The sequence below is a fragment of the Thunnus maccoyii genome, chromosome 6 (genome assembly GCF_910596095.1).
Source record: "Thunnus maccoyii chromosome 6, fThuMac1.1, whole genome shotgun sequence".
Classification (NCBI taxonomy): Eukaryota; Metazoa; Chordata; class Actinopteri; order Scombriformes; family Scombridae; genus Thunnus; species Thunnus maccoyii.
In genome coordinates, this window is record NC_056538.1 from 12,906,799 (window position 1) to 12,924,614 (window position 17,816).

The 17,816-nt window shown below is 39.0% G+C and overlaps 1 protein-coding gene across 1 annotated transcript in view; it reads right to left on the reverse strand.

Moving 5' to 3' along the window:
• si (sucrase-isomaltase (alpha-glucosidase)) overlaps positions 1-17,816 on the reverse strand; it is a 73,070-nt gene that overhangs the window by 49,812 nt on the left and 5,442 nt on the right. Inside the window, exons 7-16 of the mRNA XM_042415198.1 lie at positions 15,026-15,197; positions 14,249-14,348; positions 13,466-13,578; positions 13,196-13,321; positions 10,629-10,760; positions 9,984-10,103; positions 6,436-6,549; positions 5,893-5,977; positions 5,086-5,203; positions 2,080-2,251 (exon numbers count right to left, since the gene is read on the reverse strand). Of these exons, the coding sequence (XP_042271132.1) occupies positions 2,080-2,251; positions 5,086-5,203; positions 5,893-5,977; positions 6,436-6,549; positions 9,984-10,103; positions 10,629-10,760; positions 13,196-13,321; positions 13,466-13,578; positions 14,249-14,348; positions 15,026-15,197 (1,252 nt within the window). The remainder of the gene's footprint in view (positions 1-2,079; positions 2,252-5,085; positions 5,204-5,892; positions 5,978-6,435; positions 6,550-9,983; positions 10,104-10,628; positions 10,761-13,195; positions 13,322-13,465; positions 13,579-14,248; positions 14,349-15,025; positions 15,198-17,816) is intronic.

The following is a 17,816-nucleotide window of genomic DNA, read 5'->3' on the forward strand; positions in this document are numbered from 1 at the left end:
ATATAATGCTTTATAACAATCCTAATGCATTAATATCACTGTTGTAATGCATCAGAATGTGATTATAGGTTGTGTCAAATTGGAGTACTCAATATCTGTTATGACCCGTTAAACATATAAATTAATTTTACAACATTTTGTGTGTTGTTGTTGCATAGTGTCATGGTGCAGGCCCTTGACTTCAGGAGAATAATGATTACAGATGACTGGATGTGCTGGCCCTTGGCCCACGGCTTAATTCTTTGACTGACTGGTTAGCATAGCCGCCTGTGGTCTGGGACACTGGACACTGAGACCCTCCTTCACTACACATAGATTTAATGAAATTTTTCTCACTTTACTTAAAGCACTCAATGACCACTTAGAGTAACTTATAATCCCATTATAATGCACTATAAAATGATTATAATGTATTACACCTATGAGAATTATAATACACTGTGATCCTTGCAAAAAAATGTCAGCGGGTGACTTGCAATTATGAAGTATTTTGATACTTAACCTTTTAAGTCATTATAAAATGCATTGTAATGTGTTATGATTATTGTTATAAAGCATTATGAATATTTATGAGTGCTTATAACATTGATTATACAGTGCTATAGGCAGATCAGAATGCATTTATAAGTATATTTATAATGCATTATAGACATGGACTTCATAGAAAGTGCTACTGGAAATTGTATGTAATGAAATAAAATAGCTCTATATTATACGTATGGCATTCCAGGCACCCTCAGAAAGGAAACAAGGAACTGAATCTGAAGTCAACAAATCTCCTTCAGCAGTAAAAAAGTGGCATCGATGTGATAACTGGCCACATGTCTTTTAAAATGCCTTTCTTGATGTTGGTTCAATTCAGTCAAGATTTATTGGCAGACAGTAGATGCGGGCAGTGATCTTTATTTACATTAATTACACAATGGAGTCCAAGAAAGAGACTTCAGTCAAAGGCCAGTCCACAGAGACTGCTTGCTTTCTATTGTTTACTACTGGCCACATTTTACAACAGAGTCAATGGGAGGGAATCGATCCAAATCCCATTTCCCCTACTCTCTTACGCTCTCTCTCTCTCTCTCTCAGTGTGTGTGTTTGTATGCGTGTGTGTGTACTGAAGAACCTAAAATCTGCTTGACACAGTCCCACCAGGATGCAGTTGGCATCTATACGACCACCTGAAGCGCACAGCTGGAGGAGTGTGTGTATGTGTGTGTATGTGTGTGTGTGCGTTTGTGTGTGTTTGACTCCCTGTTGTATTCTTACTGCTGTTTGCAGTCTGCGCAGTTCAGATACACACATAGTACACAGTGCTGACAGCACTTGGGTACTGACTAGGAGTGTGTTGGAGTTTATGCGTTTGAACGTAATGCTGTTGTGGCAAAAAGAACCAGTGTTCTTCCAGACATTTTAATGGATCTCATTCCAGACACACTTTCTCTTGCCTGCCCCTCTGTCTTTATGCCTACGCCTGAACATAGATCTCAATTAGCAGCTAAATGCTCTTTAAAAAGGCAAGAGAGAAACTTTCAAATGCCAGAACTGCATGTTACCTAAACTGAAACAAATATTAAGAACTATGACGGGCTCAAGCTAACTTTCTAAGAGATGTTACAGTATGCTTTTGCACGATACAACAGTATTTCTCTCTCTTGAGGAAGAAGAATCTGAGCCTCAAGTCAAATGTGCGTGTGTCAGTGGATATTTGCTAAAAGATTAACTACACTGTTAGAGCTACATGTTGAACTCTTGGAATGCTCTTGGAGTTTTTTTCTTTTCCCCAGATTCATTCATCAAGTGTTTTATGCCTTTTAAAAAAATACAGATAACACTTTTCTAGAAAACTACAACAGTCCAAATTAAAATTTTAACACTGAATGCTATGGTGAGATAATTACATATGTAGCTCAGAGGAGAAAAATTGCTCAGTAAAAATTGAAAAGATTAGTTCTTGCAACCTCGTTCAGCCTTGTGATGGGAACCTGGTAGAAAGGGTTTTCTCCTGTCATACCACAGGGAAACTCACATACTTTAAGTATATGAAGAACAGTGTTTGCCCTTGTATGAAGGTTTGCTACTCACATAGGGTATCCCAAACAACCCAAACTCTAGCATGCCAGGGATGGCCCATTTTATGTCGTTCCAGTTGGCAGCATTATCCCCCAGCCAGTGACCCGAATATTTCCCCACACCTGGGAAGGAGGAGCGGGTCAACATCAGGGTACGGTTTCCTGCAAACACGCGCTGCAGAGCTCTGTGGCATGGAGGGAGAGGTAGCAAGGAGAGAAGTAGAACAAGGGAGGGAGAGAGAGAGAGAGAAAGAGAAAGGTCATTAAGATAAAAAGGACATGGGGAAAGAAAGAGTGAGGGATACTCAAACAGTACAAGAGAGAAACACATACAGTATGAAACACACACACAAACTCTTAGAATGGAGCAAGATAGAGAGATATTAGATGGGGACAAAGCCAGAGCTAGTAGTACTTTTCCTTTGTTGTACATTATTATTTTGTTTGATGGGGGAAATCGAAACAACATTGATTTCCATGACAATACAAAGCCCTGATGATGTTTACAAAATGTGTCTCCTGCCAATAATACATTTTAATTAGTGGATGGAGGGAGAAAAAGAAGGAGGGAGTGAGAGAGGAGACAAAAGAAAGATGAGCTAGCTTTAATACGAAAGGAGTGACTCAGCAAATCGACTTCAGAAGGCTTTGTGATTGTGTGCGCGTGCGTGCGTGTGTGTGTGCAAGTAGTATGTTGTCCGTCATGCATACATTTTGTGTGTCTTTGTGCATCTGTGTGTGTATGTGTATGTGTACTCTGTGGTTGGTACAGGCAATAATGTACCTCTACATTGATTTTGCAGTCAGTGTATGTTTTCTACAATTAACACTTAAGCTCCACTGACAGATGTTCACAGTTTTGGGGAATGTGAAAATGGTTAATATGACTAAAATAGAGCAACTGCAATTTAGACTATCTATACATACATTTCCATCTAGCTTATTACTAGAAAGTAATAATAATATACAGTGAATGTCTATATGTAAAAAATATGGATGTGAAAAGCCTTTCTTTATTCATGCATCCAAGTTGATCGGTGGGATATCTTGTAGCCAAATGTGAAGGCAATCTTTTCAATTTTACTTTTTGTATTAAAAAAAAGAAAGAAAAATTAAAAACCGTGAGACCACAATGCCATAATAACATCACTGTCAAGGAAACTCTTCTTCCACTGCAGACAGTGAGGCTACATTCAGGGAAACAAAGGTATTTTCTAAAAGGTTACAGTGGCATTTTATTCAAATGCAAGGATTTCATTGGCATCTGAGGTACACCGAAAGCTTATGGCAGTGATGAATTAGCATAAAATAGCTGCAGAATATCATAATATACAGAAGACTTAATTGTTAGAGAAGTTTAAAAAGGTGAATGAACCCTTGTGAGATATTGTTTATAATCTACAGTGATACATTTTGAGAATTTTCTTGCTCAGGCATCATCTTTGCTACTTTTTGACTTATAACCTCAAAATGTCTCTGCATCAAGGGGTGTGCATTGCATTTGTTTAGTTTTACGGGGTGTTATTTTCCAACAGCCTAAAACCCATTAGCGCAGGTGTGTGCTGCTTTCTAATTGATGCAATTTCCCATACCATCACCATTAGTGCATATTAGAATTCTGGCAACTGAGGCCAACTTTGGCCCAGTGTAAAATGACTAGCTGAGAGCGAAGAGACCATAGAATTTTCTATTCTGAGATATATATGACTTCCTCAAAAAAAGTAACATGCCTGTCTTTATAGCCTTTGAAGGACAAATCAGATCTGTTCTGGTGGACTCCTCTGCTCCCCTTTTCAAATTGCTCTGTGCTTGCTTGTGATTTTGTAATGGAGATAAATATTGGCTATCTGAATACCCACCTGTACATAAGTCAGCCAGACTTGTGTCTCATACTTTATGTAACTTAAAGGAGAAGTGTGCTGATTTTACACATTGAAATCTGTTTACAAGTATCGGAGAGTACTACTTCATATGTGGAAAAAGTTGCATAAAGCTGATGTGGCTCTAGAGTCTGATAAATTGCATCAAGTGATGTCACTTGATGCAAGTGTTGGTTGGGCCTACAGGTTTGAAAATAGAATAAAAATAAAAATAAAAATCAGAGTTTGTGAAGAAAGAAATAAGTGAGTTTACTAGTAGCCCACTTCTCATCTCTGCATGAGGCTAGTAGCTCGAGGCCAGCCCCTACTAGCATAACACACCCAAATCTCTGACCGAGCTGTCAGCAGTTGATGAACATTGTGAGTAATGTAGTCACCATGATTTAACAAGGAATTAGAATTTCTGGAATAAAAAACAATATCTCTGATTCTGCTGCACCAAATACTTATTTTTTAAACACATCATTATGAGTTTGACAGTGTACTAGAAGTGCAATGCTAAATTGCACTTTTTTAATGAGCTTTACCTCCATTAGCATAACTTGAACATAAAATATACCAAAAACATGCACTTCCACCTGCATGCATGATGTATGGCATTATGCATACGCAGACTGCAAGGTTTTATAGGTGTAACAGGCCAAATGTTTGTAGCTACTAGTTTGCACCCAAACTTTGCAATTTCCATATATCAATGATTATAGCCTACTCATATTGATGCCTCTCTGTAGGTTTTTGTAAGTAATGGGTCTCTAAACTGTTTCAGTGTCAGACCCAGATGAGAAATTCATTCACTCACCCTGGGAGTCGGGCTCATTAAAACATTTTCTGCACTTATCACATGGGATCCAAGTTGCAATTGGTCTGCAGGGTCACAGGCTATAATTCAAAGGAGGGCATCTGCACAGCACAGAACTGACAGATTTCTCTGTTGCACTTTTACATGTCAGCTCCATAACTGTTCCGTGGCCATTGCTCAATGACCTGTGATTCTACAGCGCTTGATTTTAAAGACTTTGTTTCTTATACTATATTTTGAGTCTCCCAGTGCCTCATTGCTCTGAAGGAGTGGCAGCAATTTGGCCTCTATAGCAAAAGCTGGCCAAACTCCTTCTATCATTGATTCTGAATGCACTTACTTTTCAGTAGCCAGCACCATGGAGTAGCCATAGAGGCTGTGGACATCATAATGGTTCCCCCAGGCCTGCTTGGCATCCATACACAGAGTCTTACTATACATCACCTCATCCAGAATCTCTGGGGGAGAGAGAAGATGAAGGAGGCGAAGAGATGGGGTAAGGTGAGAGGAAGTATGGAATGAATACAAAATATAGGATGCAGTGGTGGAAGGAGAGTGATGAAAGAAAAAAAAAGAGGAAGGGATGGAACAAAAAATGAGAAAGACATTGATATATACTGCAATAGGAAGTGGGGACAATGAGGAAATGAGAGACAGAAAGAGCAATGGAAAAAGAGGATGACTAAGGAGGATAGCAATAAAAAGGTGGCATCAGGGGAGCATGCCTTTTCCAGTTATGATCATCCTGTCTGGGAAACAGTCAGAATAAAAGACATGGCAGAAGAGTCATTTTCAAAATTCTTCACCAGGGACCGACTATTTTAGATGAGTTTTTCTCTGGACCTGAACTTACTTTATGAGCTATTGTGTCTAATTCATCAAGTTGTGCAAGCTACAAGCCTGTACCATCTTCTGATTCTTTATACTGCAGTAACCTATGAGTAGAATGTCATAAACTGTATATTTATAGCTGTTTTTGTAAGCAAGCGGGAAATAACAATGCTGTCAATGACAAAGTTCTGAGACTCAACCCTGGTAGAGCTGAAGAACACAGCAGAAATTCAACGTGTTATGGATATTAAAACATTATAATAGCAACCAGTATGTAAAATGTTTACTTGTGAACATGAAAAATGATGCATCTTACTTGGAGTGTAGGGAGGGTAGTTGAGGTTGTTATCAGCACAGCCCTTATTTGATCCTTTCTTGAAATTAGCCACTTCATTCATGTCCTGCAAGGTGTATGTTTGTAAAACAGTTAATCCATCATCTTATCTAATCATTACTGTACAATTATTTATGAAATGCTACAAAAAAATGTGAGAACATGCTGAAATGGGGGATTTATTTGCTTCCAACATATCTATTTTCTTCCTGTTAAACATTAGGAAAGTGATCTGGGTTGAAGTAAATATTGCAAGCAGCCTGACTAATGAGTGAGCCAAAACCAAGTTTTCAGCTGAGGAATCATTAACAGCATAATAGGAATTTCAGCTTGTTTTTGTGTTCGCCTTGTATGTGGTGCTCTTTATTGGCCTCACTGTTCATTCCACAGCGAAGTCACCAAAAATTACAAAAATTTAAGCTCACTGCCCCTGTGTGCATGTAATTGGTTATGGAATAATATTACTTTCAAAATTGCCAGTTAGTGAATACAGATGTTTATTTAATCTATTTAAATGTGACTTACAATCCAGAGGGCATCATGTTTGATCTCCCTGGAGAATCGTTCGTACTCATCAACCCACCAGTCAATGCAGCTTTGGCTAGTGTAGTCTGGGAATACAGTCTCTCCTGGCCACACCTGAGAGAGAGAGAGAGAGAGAGAGAGAGAGAGAATGAGATGTTGTGTGTTTTCAAGCGCACTCTTTTGGAATAAAACTGAGAATGTTTTGCATTACTTATAGTATATATTTCAGATTTTGTTTTGGCAAAGCACAATGCTACACTCTTTTTGACAGGACTTCATTAAATATTCTAGTTTTTTTATCCTTGTATTGCAGTTTTAAAAACATCTGCAACATGTCTGAGCAACTGAGTGCGAAGCTAGCCTCCACAATACTGTTCATGTAAACAACATGATGGAGCATGATCAGCTAAGATGGTGTAGGCGTAGCGAGCTCCACAAAAGCAAAAGTAGGCCTATATGGAAATGTCAGAGAAACAGCTTAGAGATGTGGAAATGACAAAGAAAAAAGAACAGAAGAGAGATGAAGTGAGGGAGGGGGTGGGATTGATGAGAGGGAGATGGCAAAGGAGAACTGGGATAGAGAGACAGACGAGTTGAGGAAGAGAACAGAGGAGAGGAGAAATCGATAATGCAATAGAAATCTCTAGACGTGACTGTGTGTTAGGAGTCGTCCTTAATGACATGTATTGAGAAAAATGATTAATCCACAGAGAAAGGTGGAGATTTTGTGTGTGCATGTGTGTGTGTGAGTGTGCATTTCTGTGTGTCAACCCTTCTGTAGAGCACAGTAGATATTAAATCTCAAGGTTGCTCCACTCTAGCTATCTTTTACCTTTACTTCCACTGCCAATAACTTTACAACCCAGTTTGTAGCAAAGACATGAATCATGCTTATGTACGCTCACGTGCGCACATGGGCGCGCACGCACACACACATAAAGATTTATAGGCAGATGTTTTTGGCAGGTGGTCAGAACTCCAAGGTCAGAGCTTATTGATAGTCCCTCGCAGTTGCCATCTTTCTTTTTCCGGTCATTTCTTATTTTAACTCTAGATATTGTCTCTCTGACGTCTCCAGCTGCTTACTACTACCGACACCCCTGTAAACACTCAACAAATCTGTTGGCACTTGTAGCTGCATATCTCACTCTATCTTTATGTCTATTTGTATGTTTTTATGCTCTCCTGTCAGTCTCTGTCATTACCTGTCTCTCTTCATCTGTCTCTCTTTTCGTCTATCAGTCTGCCTGCCTCTGCTCCAGAGTGTTTTTCTACCTTCCACTTTGTCTGTCCCCTTTTGTCTTTACTTGATAATGTAGTTTTGTCTCTTGTCTCTCACTGTGGGTAACTATCTGTTTACCTTCTTGTCACTGTATGACTCTACGACAGCCAGTCTGTCTCCCTGTACATTTCTCTGTAATCTATTATTTGTGTCTGCCTGTCTGCCTGCACCTGCCTTTTCCTCTGCTCATGTTTCTGTCTGTCATTCCGACCTTTAAACCCACGTAGACTCCCTTCTCCCCCTGCTGCTTTGTTTACTCCCATCCATTTTTGTGCTCTGAACAGAAATGTTCATCTGTGTGAGTGAGGTCCTGCTATGATTTTACTCGCGTGCTGGAACATACAGGCCATGAGGAAAAGCTTTTATTCTTATCTTTGTGGGCAATTAACTGTCTTAAAAGCAGAATAAATACCAGCCTGTCGCTGTATCTCCTTTACCACTGACACAGCTACCGCAAAGGTCGATTTGCAAAGAATCCACTGTTTTCATAACCAGGACACATACATTCATATGGAAATAAACTAGAATCAATTATAATCACACACACATGCGTGCACAGACATAAAACACAAACAACCAAGAATAGCTTCTCATTTTCAGAAACGGATACACATAGATGCACACACAGACTTTTTTTAATCTCTCTCTCTGTCTCTCACAGATACACACACACTCGCACAGCTAATCTGTGATGCAGTGATGCAGAACATTTTAAGATTAAACACTAATGCTGAATCAATGCATATGTTTGACCTGTTATAAACAGCATGAAAAAGCGATTAGCAGAGGGACTGGGCCTAATCATGTGCATAATCAAAAGCAACACTATAAAAGCATGGGAGCAACAGACTTTTACCCCCACCTCCACCTTTCACTGCAGCGGAGAGCTTTTTGGCTGGACTGCAGGGACCAGCCCTATAAACACGAATATCTGTGCCATGGTGTAACTTCATCACTTGCCTCGACCAGCTGTCAGACAAGAGTCTAATTGCTGTCTTGCGGACTTAGACGACACACCCACTTCACTACACGACACCCACGCACCACATATATTCATGCTTATGTTGCATGACATATTGTATAATCCAAGGGTTGAACAGACAACACCATAGACTGTATAAAAATAATGGATATAGCCCCCGTGACGTCACACATTGGTTAGTGGACTCGCACTTTGAAGCCTCAAGTTTGGCATTTTGACCGTTGCCATCTTGGATTTTTGGAAGTGCTGAGAAATGACCATATTTAAATGAGAGGGTGGTGCTGACCCTAATGCTAGCTGCTAGCTTAGTTAGCACAGTGCATTTACAGTCTATGGTTAACTGTGATAATGCTAATGCTAATGCTAATTTTCGCTAGTGAAAAATGAGCTTGACACAGTTAAAACAAAATGTAATTACCGGAAAAACTGAACATCTGACTCCTTAGAGGGTCTTTTAGTACAACCAAATGCTGAACAAGACATTCTATGCAACCAAAATGTTACAATGAACATTCATAAACTGAAAACACACTGAAACATGTGCCAAAAACAAAATTACTTAATAATTAATTAAACCACAATTTTAAAGTGGAATTAATCCAAGGATTCATTTCTACTCTGTGCACTCTGGAGTGTCTGCATACCACTGTTACACATCTTAATGCAAGTCCAGTGAAAACAACCTTAACCAACCTAACTTATTTACCTCTTTACATAGGCCTACATTGCTATTTTACATATTGATTAGCTGTGACGCAACTTATCCTAGAGCAAAATTGGCCCAAGTTGGTTTAAGAATACAGTTTAGGGACTCAAACTGACTGAATATATTTTTTTACCACGTTATTCTCAGCAAAATCCAGATGCTTAAAATGCATAAAACTCCCAACAGTTTCTGCTAAGCTAGAACTGGTGCCTCTGGCAATAATCATGCCATGATAAGGTTGTTTAAATTATGTTGGTTGCCAATTGTAATGCCAAGTGCAACAGTGAGTGGGCTTCTATGCCTTATACCATTGGAATTTAAATGAATATACTAACACCCCTCTTAAACTTAACATCTGTGTTTAACCGGTGCTTCCACATTAAACACAGGTTAATCATGAGGTTAACCCATGACTCAACCTGATGACCTGAATATCACTAGCAGGATTCGTAGGATGAGGGCTTGGTGTAAAAGGAGAGAACTCTTTGCTTGAATGGAGATAAGAACCTAATTAAGAGGCCACTAAGTGTATTGTTTCATTTGTATGCAGTTCTATCTCACACACAAATACATCTCACCTCTCCTAATAGAGGAGTTTTCCCATCTGATTCGGTGACCCAGGCGTTCTTCTCAGTCCCACGGTCATAGGACTCATATGGAGCATTCCCTACCCTCTTACTGGTGGCTACTGCTGGATCCTGGGGGACAAAGGAATACACTCATAAGAATATAAAAGAATAGAAATGCTATTACAAATAAACTTTTGCTGAAGAACAGCAATTTGGTGTAGACTGACTTACAAAACATAAAAACATAATTTGGGTTCATTTTTCAGTGACACATCATAGCATTGCAACATTCTGAGGTTTTTGTCAGAAACTGTAAAGCAAACTAGCAGTAGTGTTTGGACTCTCACAGGGTAAGCTGATCATTAATAGAATCAGTGATTGGACATGGAGTTTACTTTTATACAGCAGCAAGCTCCTATAGTTAAAAAAATGTTCTGTTGTCAAGCTTCATTATAGCTGAAATGTATCAACCCAACATCACAGCATCAACATTTGGCTTGTAATACAAATATAAGAACACTACCAAACAACCCAGAATTGCAAGGTATATTGCAACAGCTGTTTTGTAGTAGCACTGGTTGTTTAACGGTGATTTTGTTTTTGTTAATGCATCAAATAGTTAACATGCTTCATTGACAATGCGGTCTTTCTTACCAGGATGAGGATGTATCTCTGTCCCTTCTCATGAAGGTAGTCAGCAAACTGAGGCAGCTCGCTGAACTTGACTTTGTCATAGGTGAAATCTTTCTTATCCTCCATGTAGTCTATGTCAGTGTACTGAATGTCCTGTAAAAGGAGAAACATGCTTAAGTAGGGGAGTTACATGTACATGAGGTTCCAAATTACTGCCAAAATAGCTATTACTATCATATAGTTTAAAGGTAAAAAGAATTCCAAACTCAAAAATTTGACCACAAAAAAGTCCTATTCTTGCTTTGAGACTATTTTTTTTTAAAATACTATATCCTATATGAATAACTTAATGAGTTTATTTCAATTGGGTGAGATTTCATTAGATATTCAAAACATAATTGGAGATGCTGGCATGCTGGCATGCTCCATGTATTAAAATAATATTTGTATCTTGCATGAGTGCAATTTATACAAAATTACTCTTAATACCTCTTAAATGTACCCACTCATGCTTCTGCCTCTGTGCATAACTTTGACACATCCACTCAAAATTCAGTATCTTCAATAAGACTTGAATGCATCATCATTACAGAGTATATTCCCATTCCACCATCGCTTATAAACAAACTATTAAGCATTAGTACTGTGAGTAGAACTGAAAAAAAGACACAAAACAAAACAAACTTGTTTGATTTAACTGCTAGCTTGTCTGTTCACCTGCCTTTGCTTTTTCAGACCTGATGTGAGTGCAAACAACTCGGCTAATGTGCTGCTAAACCTTGGGAGGACAATGGGAATGTTAACACGTTCTTTCGTTTTTTTTGCAGGGGTGTGACTTTATGCTCACTCTCTGTCTGTCTGTTGTCTGCCAAAATCTACTTCATATTGATAGAGCAGATGGTTTGGATGGCTCTGCCAGATCCTTCCTCTAATGGTAATCAGCTCCAGACATATTAGGCAGAATGTGATAATGCCCTCTGTGGTCTACCTAATGGTTATCAAATATGTCCCTGAGTACAGCAGGAGAGGAAGCAGCTGCATCCTAATGCCTTTTGGATATCAAAGAGAGATTGGAGATTATCAGAGGGAAATATTGAGATGGGTTGGAAATTTGTTTGCATTTGATCTTTAGATAAGACAGAGTTCAAACTGTGTCCTTGATTGGTGCTGCCATTGCTGAGTTTTTTTTTTATGGTTGAAGTGTTTTATAGGGACATAGTGTACAAAGATTAGGATTATGAGTTTACTTTGGTAATTATGGAATAAAAAATACATGAAACATCAGCGCTCGTATGGAAAGGACTTCTTACTGTTACTGTTAGCAGGCTGAGACGGAGATAAGCTGTGAGGCTCATTCGCAAGAAAATGTCAACCAGAACTGTTATTTATCAAGTGTCTCAGAGGGGAAGAGGTGTTGGAGTAGTTTTAACATTCAGATCAGGATGAATGAGATAATGAAAGGAACTCGGTCGATTGATCTTTGATCAACACTAACATTCAGTGATGCTTGAAAAATAGTGGTCCCGGGATTGAACCTATAGAGCCCAGAAGACTCTCCATTATTTGACAGAAAGCTGGATTACCCCGTCTAAGCTAAAGGCCATCCCTATCACTCTGACTGTCTGTCGAACTCCTGCTTCAACCTTCATATCACGTCTCCGCAGATAGTGTAGTGGTTAAGGCTCTTGCCTCTGGAGCCACACAGTAGTGCATGAGTGGTTCAAATTTAACAAGGGGTGCACAAGGTGAAGTATCAACTCCCCTCACCCCCTGACCAATCCCCCCCCCCCCCCCAATAAAAAAAGCTATACAGCTGGTGGCAGCTAAAGAAATCCCCCTCAGCACATATCCTGTATTATCACTGTTGGTCTTTGAAATGCATATTATCTCGTAAGAAAAGGAAAACCTTGCAACCTCCCTTAACAGTCTCTCAACATTTGACATCTCAGGTCAAACTCAAAGACCTGCCTCTGCTCTGCCCCCAGCTTCCACTTCTTGCTTTGCAAAGAAAATCAGTGATTCAAATGGAGAATACCTACCAATATCAATAGAAAAAACATGTTTCTTTTTCCAGACTTTACAGTAAATGATTGATAAAGGTCTCAGGCTTCTGATACTTTCGGTGGACTTTGCCATAGTCTCTCAGTAATAGATTGCCTATTTCTCTTTGTCATGGCATCAGGTCCTTGTGAATGGAGAACTTGCAGTCCAACCTTACACCTAGTCTGGGTTTATTTTTCATTTTTATTGTGATAATAAACACAGTGCAAACAAAATGTGATAAGAATTTATATGCTCAAGTTTTAAAACATGAGATAGTGAGCGTGCAAGTACCAAACACGTGAGGGTATTTATGCACCTGAAATCCTTAATATATCATAAATAATAATGTCACATTTGAAAAATTTGTAAAAAAAAACAATTGTTACGCATTTTTATCACAAGAATATGAGCAAAAAATCATAGACTGGGATAGGGGCAGCAATAGTTTTGATAGCGATTTTAGATAGATTTGTCAGACATACTGCATATTGAAAACCTGAAAAATAAACAGAAAAAGAAAGACAATCGAGCACACAGGATCTTACATATGGGAGGCCCACAGCACGATTCCTCTCCACAGTTTTCTTGACCTCATTCAGGCTGCCGTAGTCCCATCGAGAAAGCTGGAAACCCAGTGACCAGTATGGAGGAATGACAGGCCTGCCAATGAGCTGGACAACATAATTGGACATAGTTTAAATGCATTTGCGGTGCCAAGGCAACTCTCAAACCACAGCACAAGAGACTCACCCACAAAACATACCCTGTATATTTTGTTGCCTTTAGAAAATCACAAGCAATTATGTGCACCTCACCTCAAGGAACTCCTGCACCACTTGTTCTGGTGTGTCTCCAAAAAGAATATAGAAGTCAAGGACTCCTCCAATCGTTCTGTAGGTCACAGCTGGGGCGGGCTGCAAAATCACCTCTAAAAACAGACACAGAAGGTAGACACACTGAAAACTCTACTATTCTTAACTGTATATCATAACCTAAAAATGCCCTCTCAAACAACTGTGAACTAGCAATACCCCCTCCTTTTTGTGAATTTTCCTCATGTTTTTTATTCTTTCATTCATTCGGTCCAAGAACACACACAAAAACAAACAAACTCACATTATATATGTATCAGTCAAGACTAGCTGGAACAAAAAGCTCTTATGTGAGAAGACTATAGACATGAGCAATAGAAACATGTCAGCGGGCATTCACCTTGCTTTCAGTCATCCCCTTCATAGAGACATTCATAAAACAGTCATGCAATATTCTCTTTGATTTGTCAGCACAGTTTTTTGATTGAGGCAATAGTAGATCCATTTATGTTAGGAAGATAGGGCATAACTGATGGTTCATGTGCCCTTGAACCATTTTGAAGTTTTTTTTTTTGTTTTTTGTTTTTTCTGATGTCCAGGGTGCCTGTGCTTGTGTATGCATATGTACATGAGTATCATACTGTATGATCATGTAATTGTAGAGCAAAGTACAGTATGTATTGATCCTAAATTTTTAAACACATTGCTGCCTTTTCAGTGTATGTGTGTGTGTATGTGTGTGTTTATCTTTACCCATAGCATTGCTTTGTGTGTGTTTATCTTTACCCATAGCATTGCTGTTCATTAGGAAGACCCCAAATGACTTTCCACTCTCATCTTCCAGACAGAGGAAGAAGGGATAGTGTCCATAGAGGTTATGTGTTCCCTGCAGGGAAGGCAGAGAGACAGACGGATGAAGGGATGTGGGGAAGAGGTGTGAGGCACAGGAGGGAAGTGGAAGACTCATTGAAGCTGAGGGGGTGACTTCACCACCTAATCAGCTTATAAGACATTCAATTATAAGCCCTTTGGGAAGGAGAATACACATGTAGGGAGCACACACGTAAACATGTCATGTACACACACACACACACACACACACACACACATCCTGGCTAGACTTGTCAGCTGTAAGCCTTGGAGCACATATGTCAACAGTCACCGAAAAAACATGAACACAGACATGAAATACGATGTTGCATTCCAGGGATTGACATATGTATGTCGTAGATGCAGCAAGAGTATACACTGTATAGACTGAATGTACACTGTATTTATCAATCTGTACATGTGTAGGTTTATGTACGTACATGAACAATTGTGTCTCAAACCTACTTCAAAAAGTGGAAATACCTACAGTACCAGTCAAAAGTTGGGACACATCGTCCCATTCACTTCAATGAGAAGCGTGTACAAACTTTTGACTGGTACTGTAGGTAATAATGACATCAATCAGCTGACTGGTTAGGTTTTATAAAACTATCTGAAAAAACGAATTTGTTGCCTCAAGATTGTTTTAGCAGTGTGTGCGAGTGTTTGTTGTATATGTGTGATCTTCCTCACCCCATTAGGAAAAGCATCTCTGGTGAAGATAGGCCAGGTTTTCCAGTTTGTGTCATGGCGATACTGTCTATGCACATGCTCTCCCAGGCCATAAATATTATGGGATGGGAGCTTAGCAGACAGCTGTAGGTACTGGTCTGCAAACACCAGTGGAGCCATCGTAGTGTCAAACCTGAATGTATTTGGTTTAAAAAAAAAAAAAAAAAAGAAAAAGAAAAAGGAAGAACAGGAGACAAAAACAAAAGAACAGGTCATCACTTGGAGGTGAGAGGATGAACTGATGCGAGAGAGAGACCAAAGTGATGTGGGAAAGAGAGGGACGAGGTGAGAGAGAAAATGTGAGAGACAAAGAGGAAGTAAGACAGAAAGTGAAAGTGAGATGCAGCGAGAGGAGATAGTGGGAGTGGGAACAAGATAGGGATGTGTGGAGGAGTTGAGCTGTAGAAAGAAAAACCAGGGAGAAGACAGACCATCCAATCAAGCTCTAATAAGGCCTCTGGGTGGCATTTCTCTAGCCTTCAAAACAAGACATACACTGGTAGTTGAAATACTAAACCTGCTCTAGCGGCAAACAGCTGACAAAACAAAGATATAGAGACAAAATATACAAGTAGCAGTTAAAAATACAGTGCAAATACTAACTTACAAATTAATGGACCCACAGAAAGGCTAATACCCAAACAAACTGCAACACAGGATTAGTCTTTAATCAGTCAATATACCCAGTAGTCTTCAATCATATGACATTGCGTAAGTTGTTGTTGTCAGTCAGACTCAATAAGATGACTGGGAGGAGCTTCATGTGTAGTCAGTGAACATGTCTATTTACAAGTAGCCTTTATGGCAAGAAGAGAATGCCCACACACCAGCCAGACAGGTCAAAGAGCAGAGTGATTATAAGTATCATTACTCAGTGAGCACACACTCACATGCTCTTTCCATTAATAAAACTTTGGATATCTGGGGACTGATAGCATCATATTCATTTAATTATGACCTAATGCAGGTTTTTTGGCATTAGAAGTAAATATTTAAACCTGATTATCACTCTGATGTGTGGGCTTCCTAGTGTTCATGTTCTTGATCATGTGATGATAAAGATATTATCAAGTAGTTATAAAAATCACGAAACATTAGTTGTGATATTTCCCATGATAAGAATGAAATATGACAGCTTGGAGTCAGTAACAAGCCTGACAGCTCATTTACAGTCTGAATATTACAGGATTCTGGTGGAACAGCAGAAAATTTAAAACATTACAGTTTCAAAATTAAATGTAACTGTGCCAAAAAAAAAATCCAGCTTCAGACCACAGTTAAATGGCAGATAATTGCAACAAATGTTAGACTTATAAAATTTTATTAGATTTGGCTACTGCTGAGTTCACAGTCACACTGCTTCTAATAAAGAGTCTGAAATAAAGGCCATTTTAAATCACTTGTAAGCATAACCACACAACAAAACTATTAAGTCAATAGCTTGTAGTTAAAAACGTTGAGATGCATTTAGCTGAATGTTTTCTCAACCACCTGTTGATTATTTTCCCATAATAGCTTAAACATGATTAATCCACTTGATAGTTACCTCGGGTCCAGTATTTTCAACAGAATAGGTCTACTTATAAATGAATGCTGACATTCTGCCTTCATGCTACTGTAGTGACCAATTTATAAAATCTCCTGGGAAATTTTAAGAATTAATTTGGTGGTTTGGATGTTAATATGAGTTGTTTGTATTCCAACAACTGATAGAAACCATTGCCCTGACTTCAAAAGTAAAGTGGGTTCCTAGGTACTGCCATATGGTTGTCCTTTCTTAAAGCTAAGAGGAGTATAATGCATGGAACAAATGTCACCTTTGGGAGGAACAAAGTGTCATTTCAACAGGAAAAAACACTCTTGAAGGCGTAAAGCCTGACCTATCACCTGAATACACTGCATAACACACTGAGTGATTGTGGCAATTCACATAACAAGTGGCCTCATAAACGCGGTCATGAGAGCAAAAGAAAGTTAGAGCAATTTGATTACTAAATGGCTGCTAATCTTCAGCAAATCTCCAGAGTAATCACTGCCTCTGGTTGAAGGTCGTTGGCAGTACTGTGAAAGACAGCAATGCTGCTTTATATACCAATAAGTTATTTAGAAAAACTGAAGCTTTATGTAGCAAAGGCATTCCAGTTTGGGGGTTTTGTGGCTGTGAGTGAAGATTGTAAATGAAAGTGAACACATGGAGAATTTTTCACAATGAAAATGGAATTCTTCAGTGTGAGAACTAAGGATCCCTGCAGTAAAGACTATTAAACAATTGAAATCATAGAATTAGAGAACATGGAATGAGAACAAGCTGGTGTATCACATGGATCTAACACTCGGCTTGCTTGTTTAGCAGTCTTTTTTGTGTCAGTTGTATTGCTTTCACTGAATGTTAAGCCATGTCTGGATAAATGTAAGACTCAACTGAACATTTCCAAAAAGTAGCTTTAGTTTTCACCTTCCCATAAAAGAAACTTCTGAGTCATCCAGATTAAAGATAAACTTTCGCCTTGCAGAGAAATTAATCATGTGCTATAAATGGCAATCATCTCTGATTCACAACAGCAGAGCATGTGCAAAACACCATTAGTGTATAAAGTCACGGTTTAGGCATTTACCTCCATGCATCACTTCCTAGTAGTAACAAGGATACTTGTGCCTGCACAACCCCTATTTGTCACACAGTGCCACATTCTACGACATCACAGTATCCATGATAATAATTGTTTAATGCCTGATGGTGTTCAATAGGAAG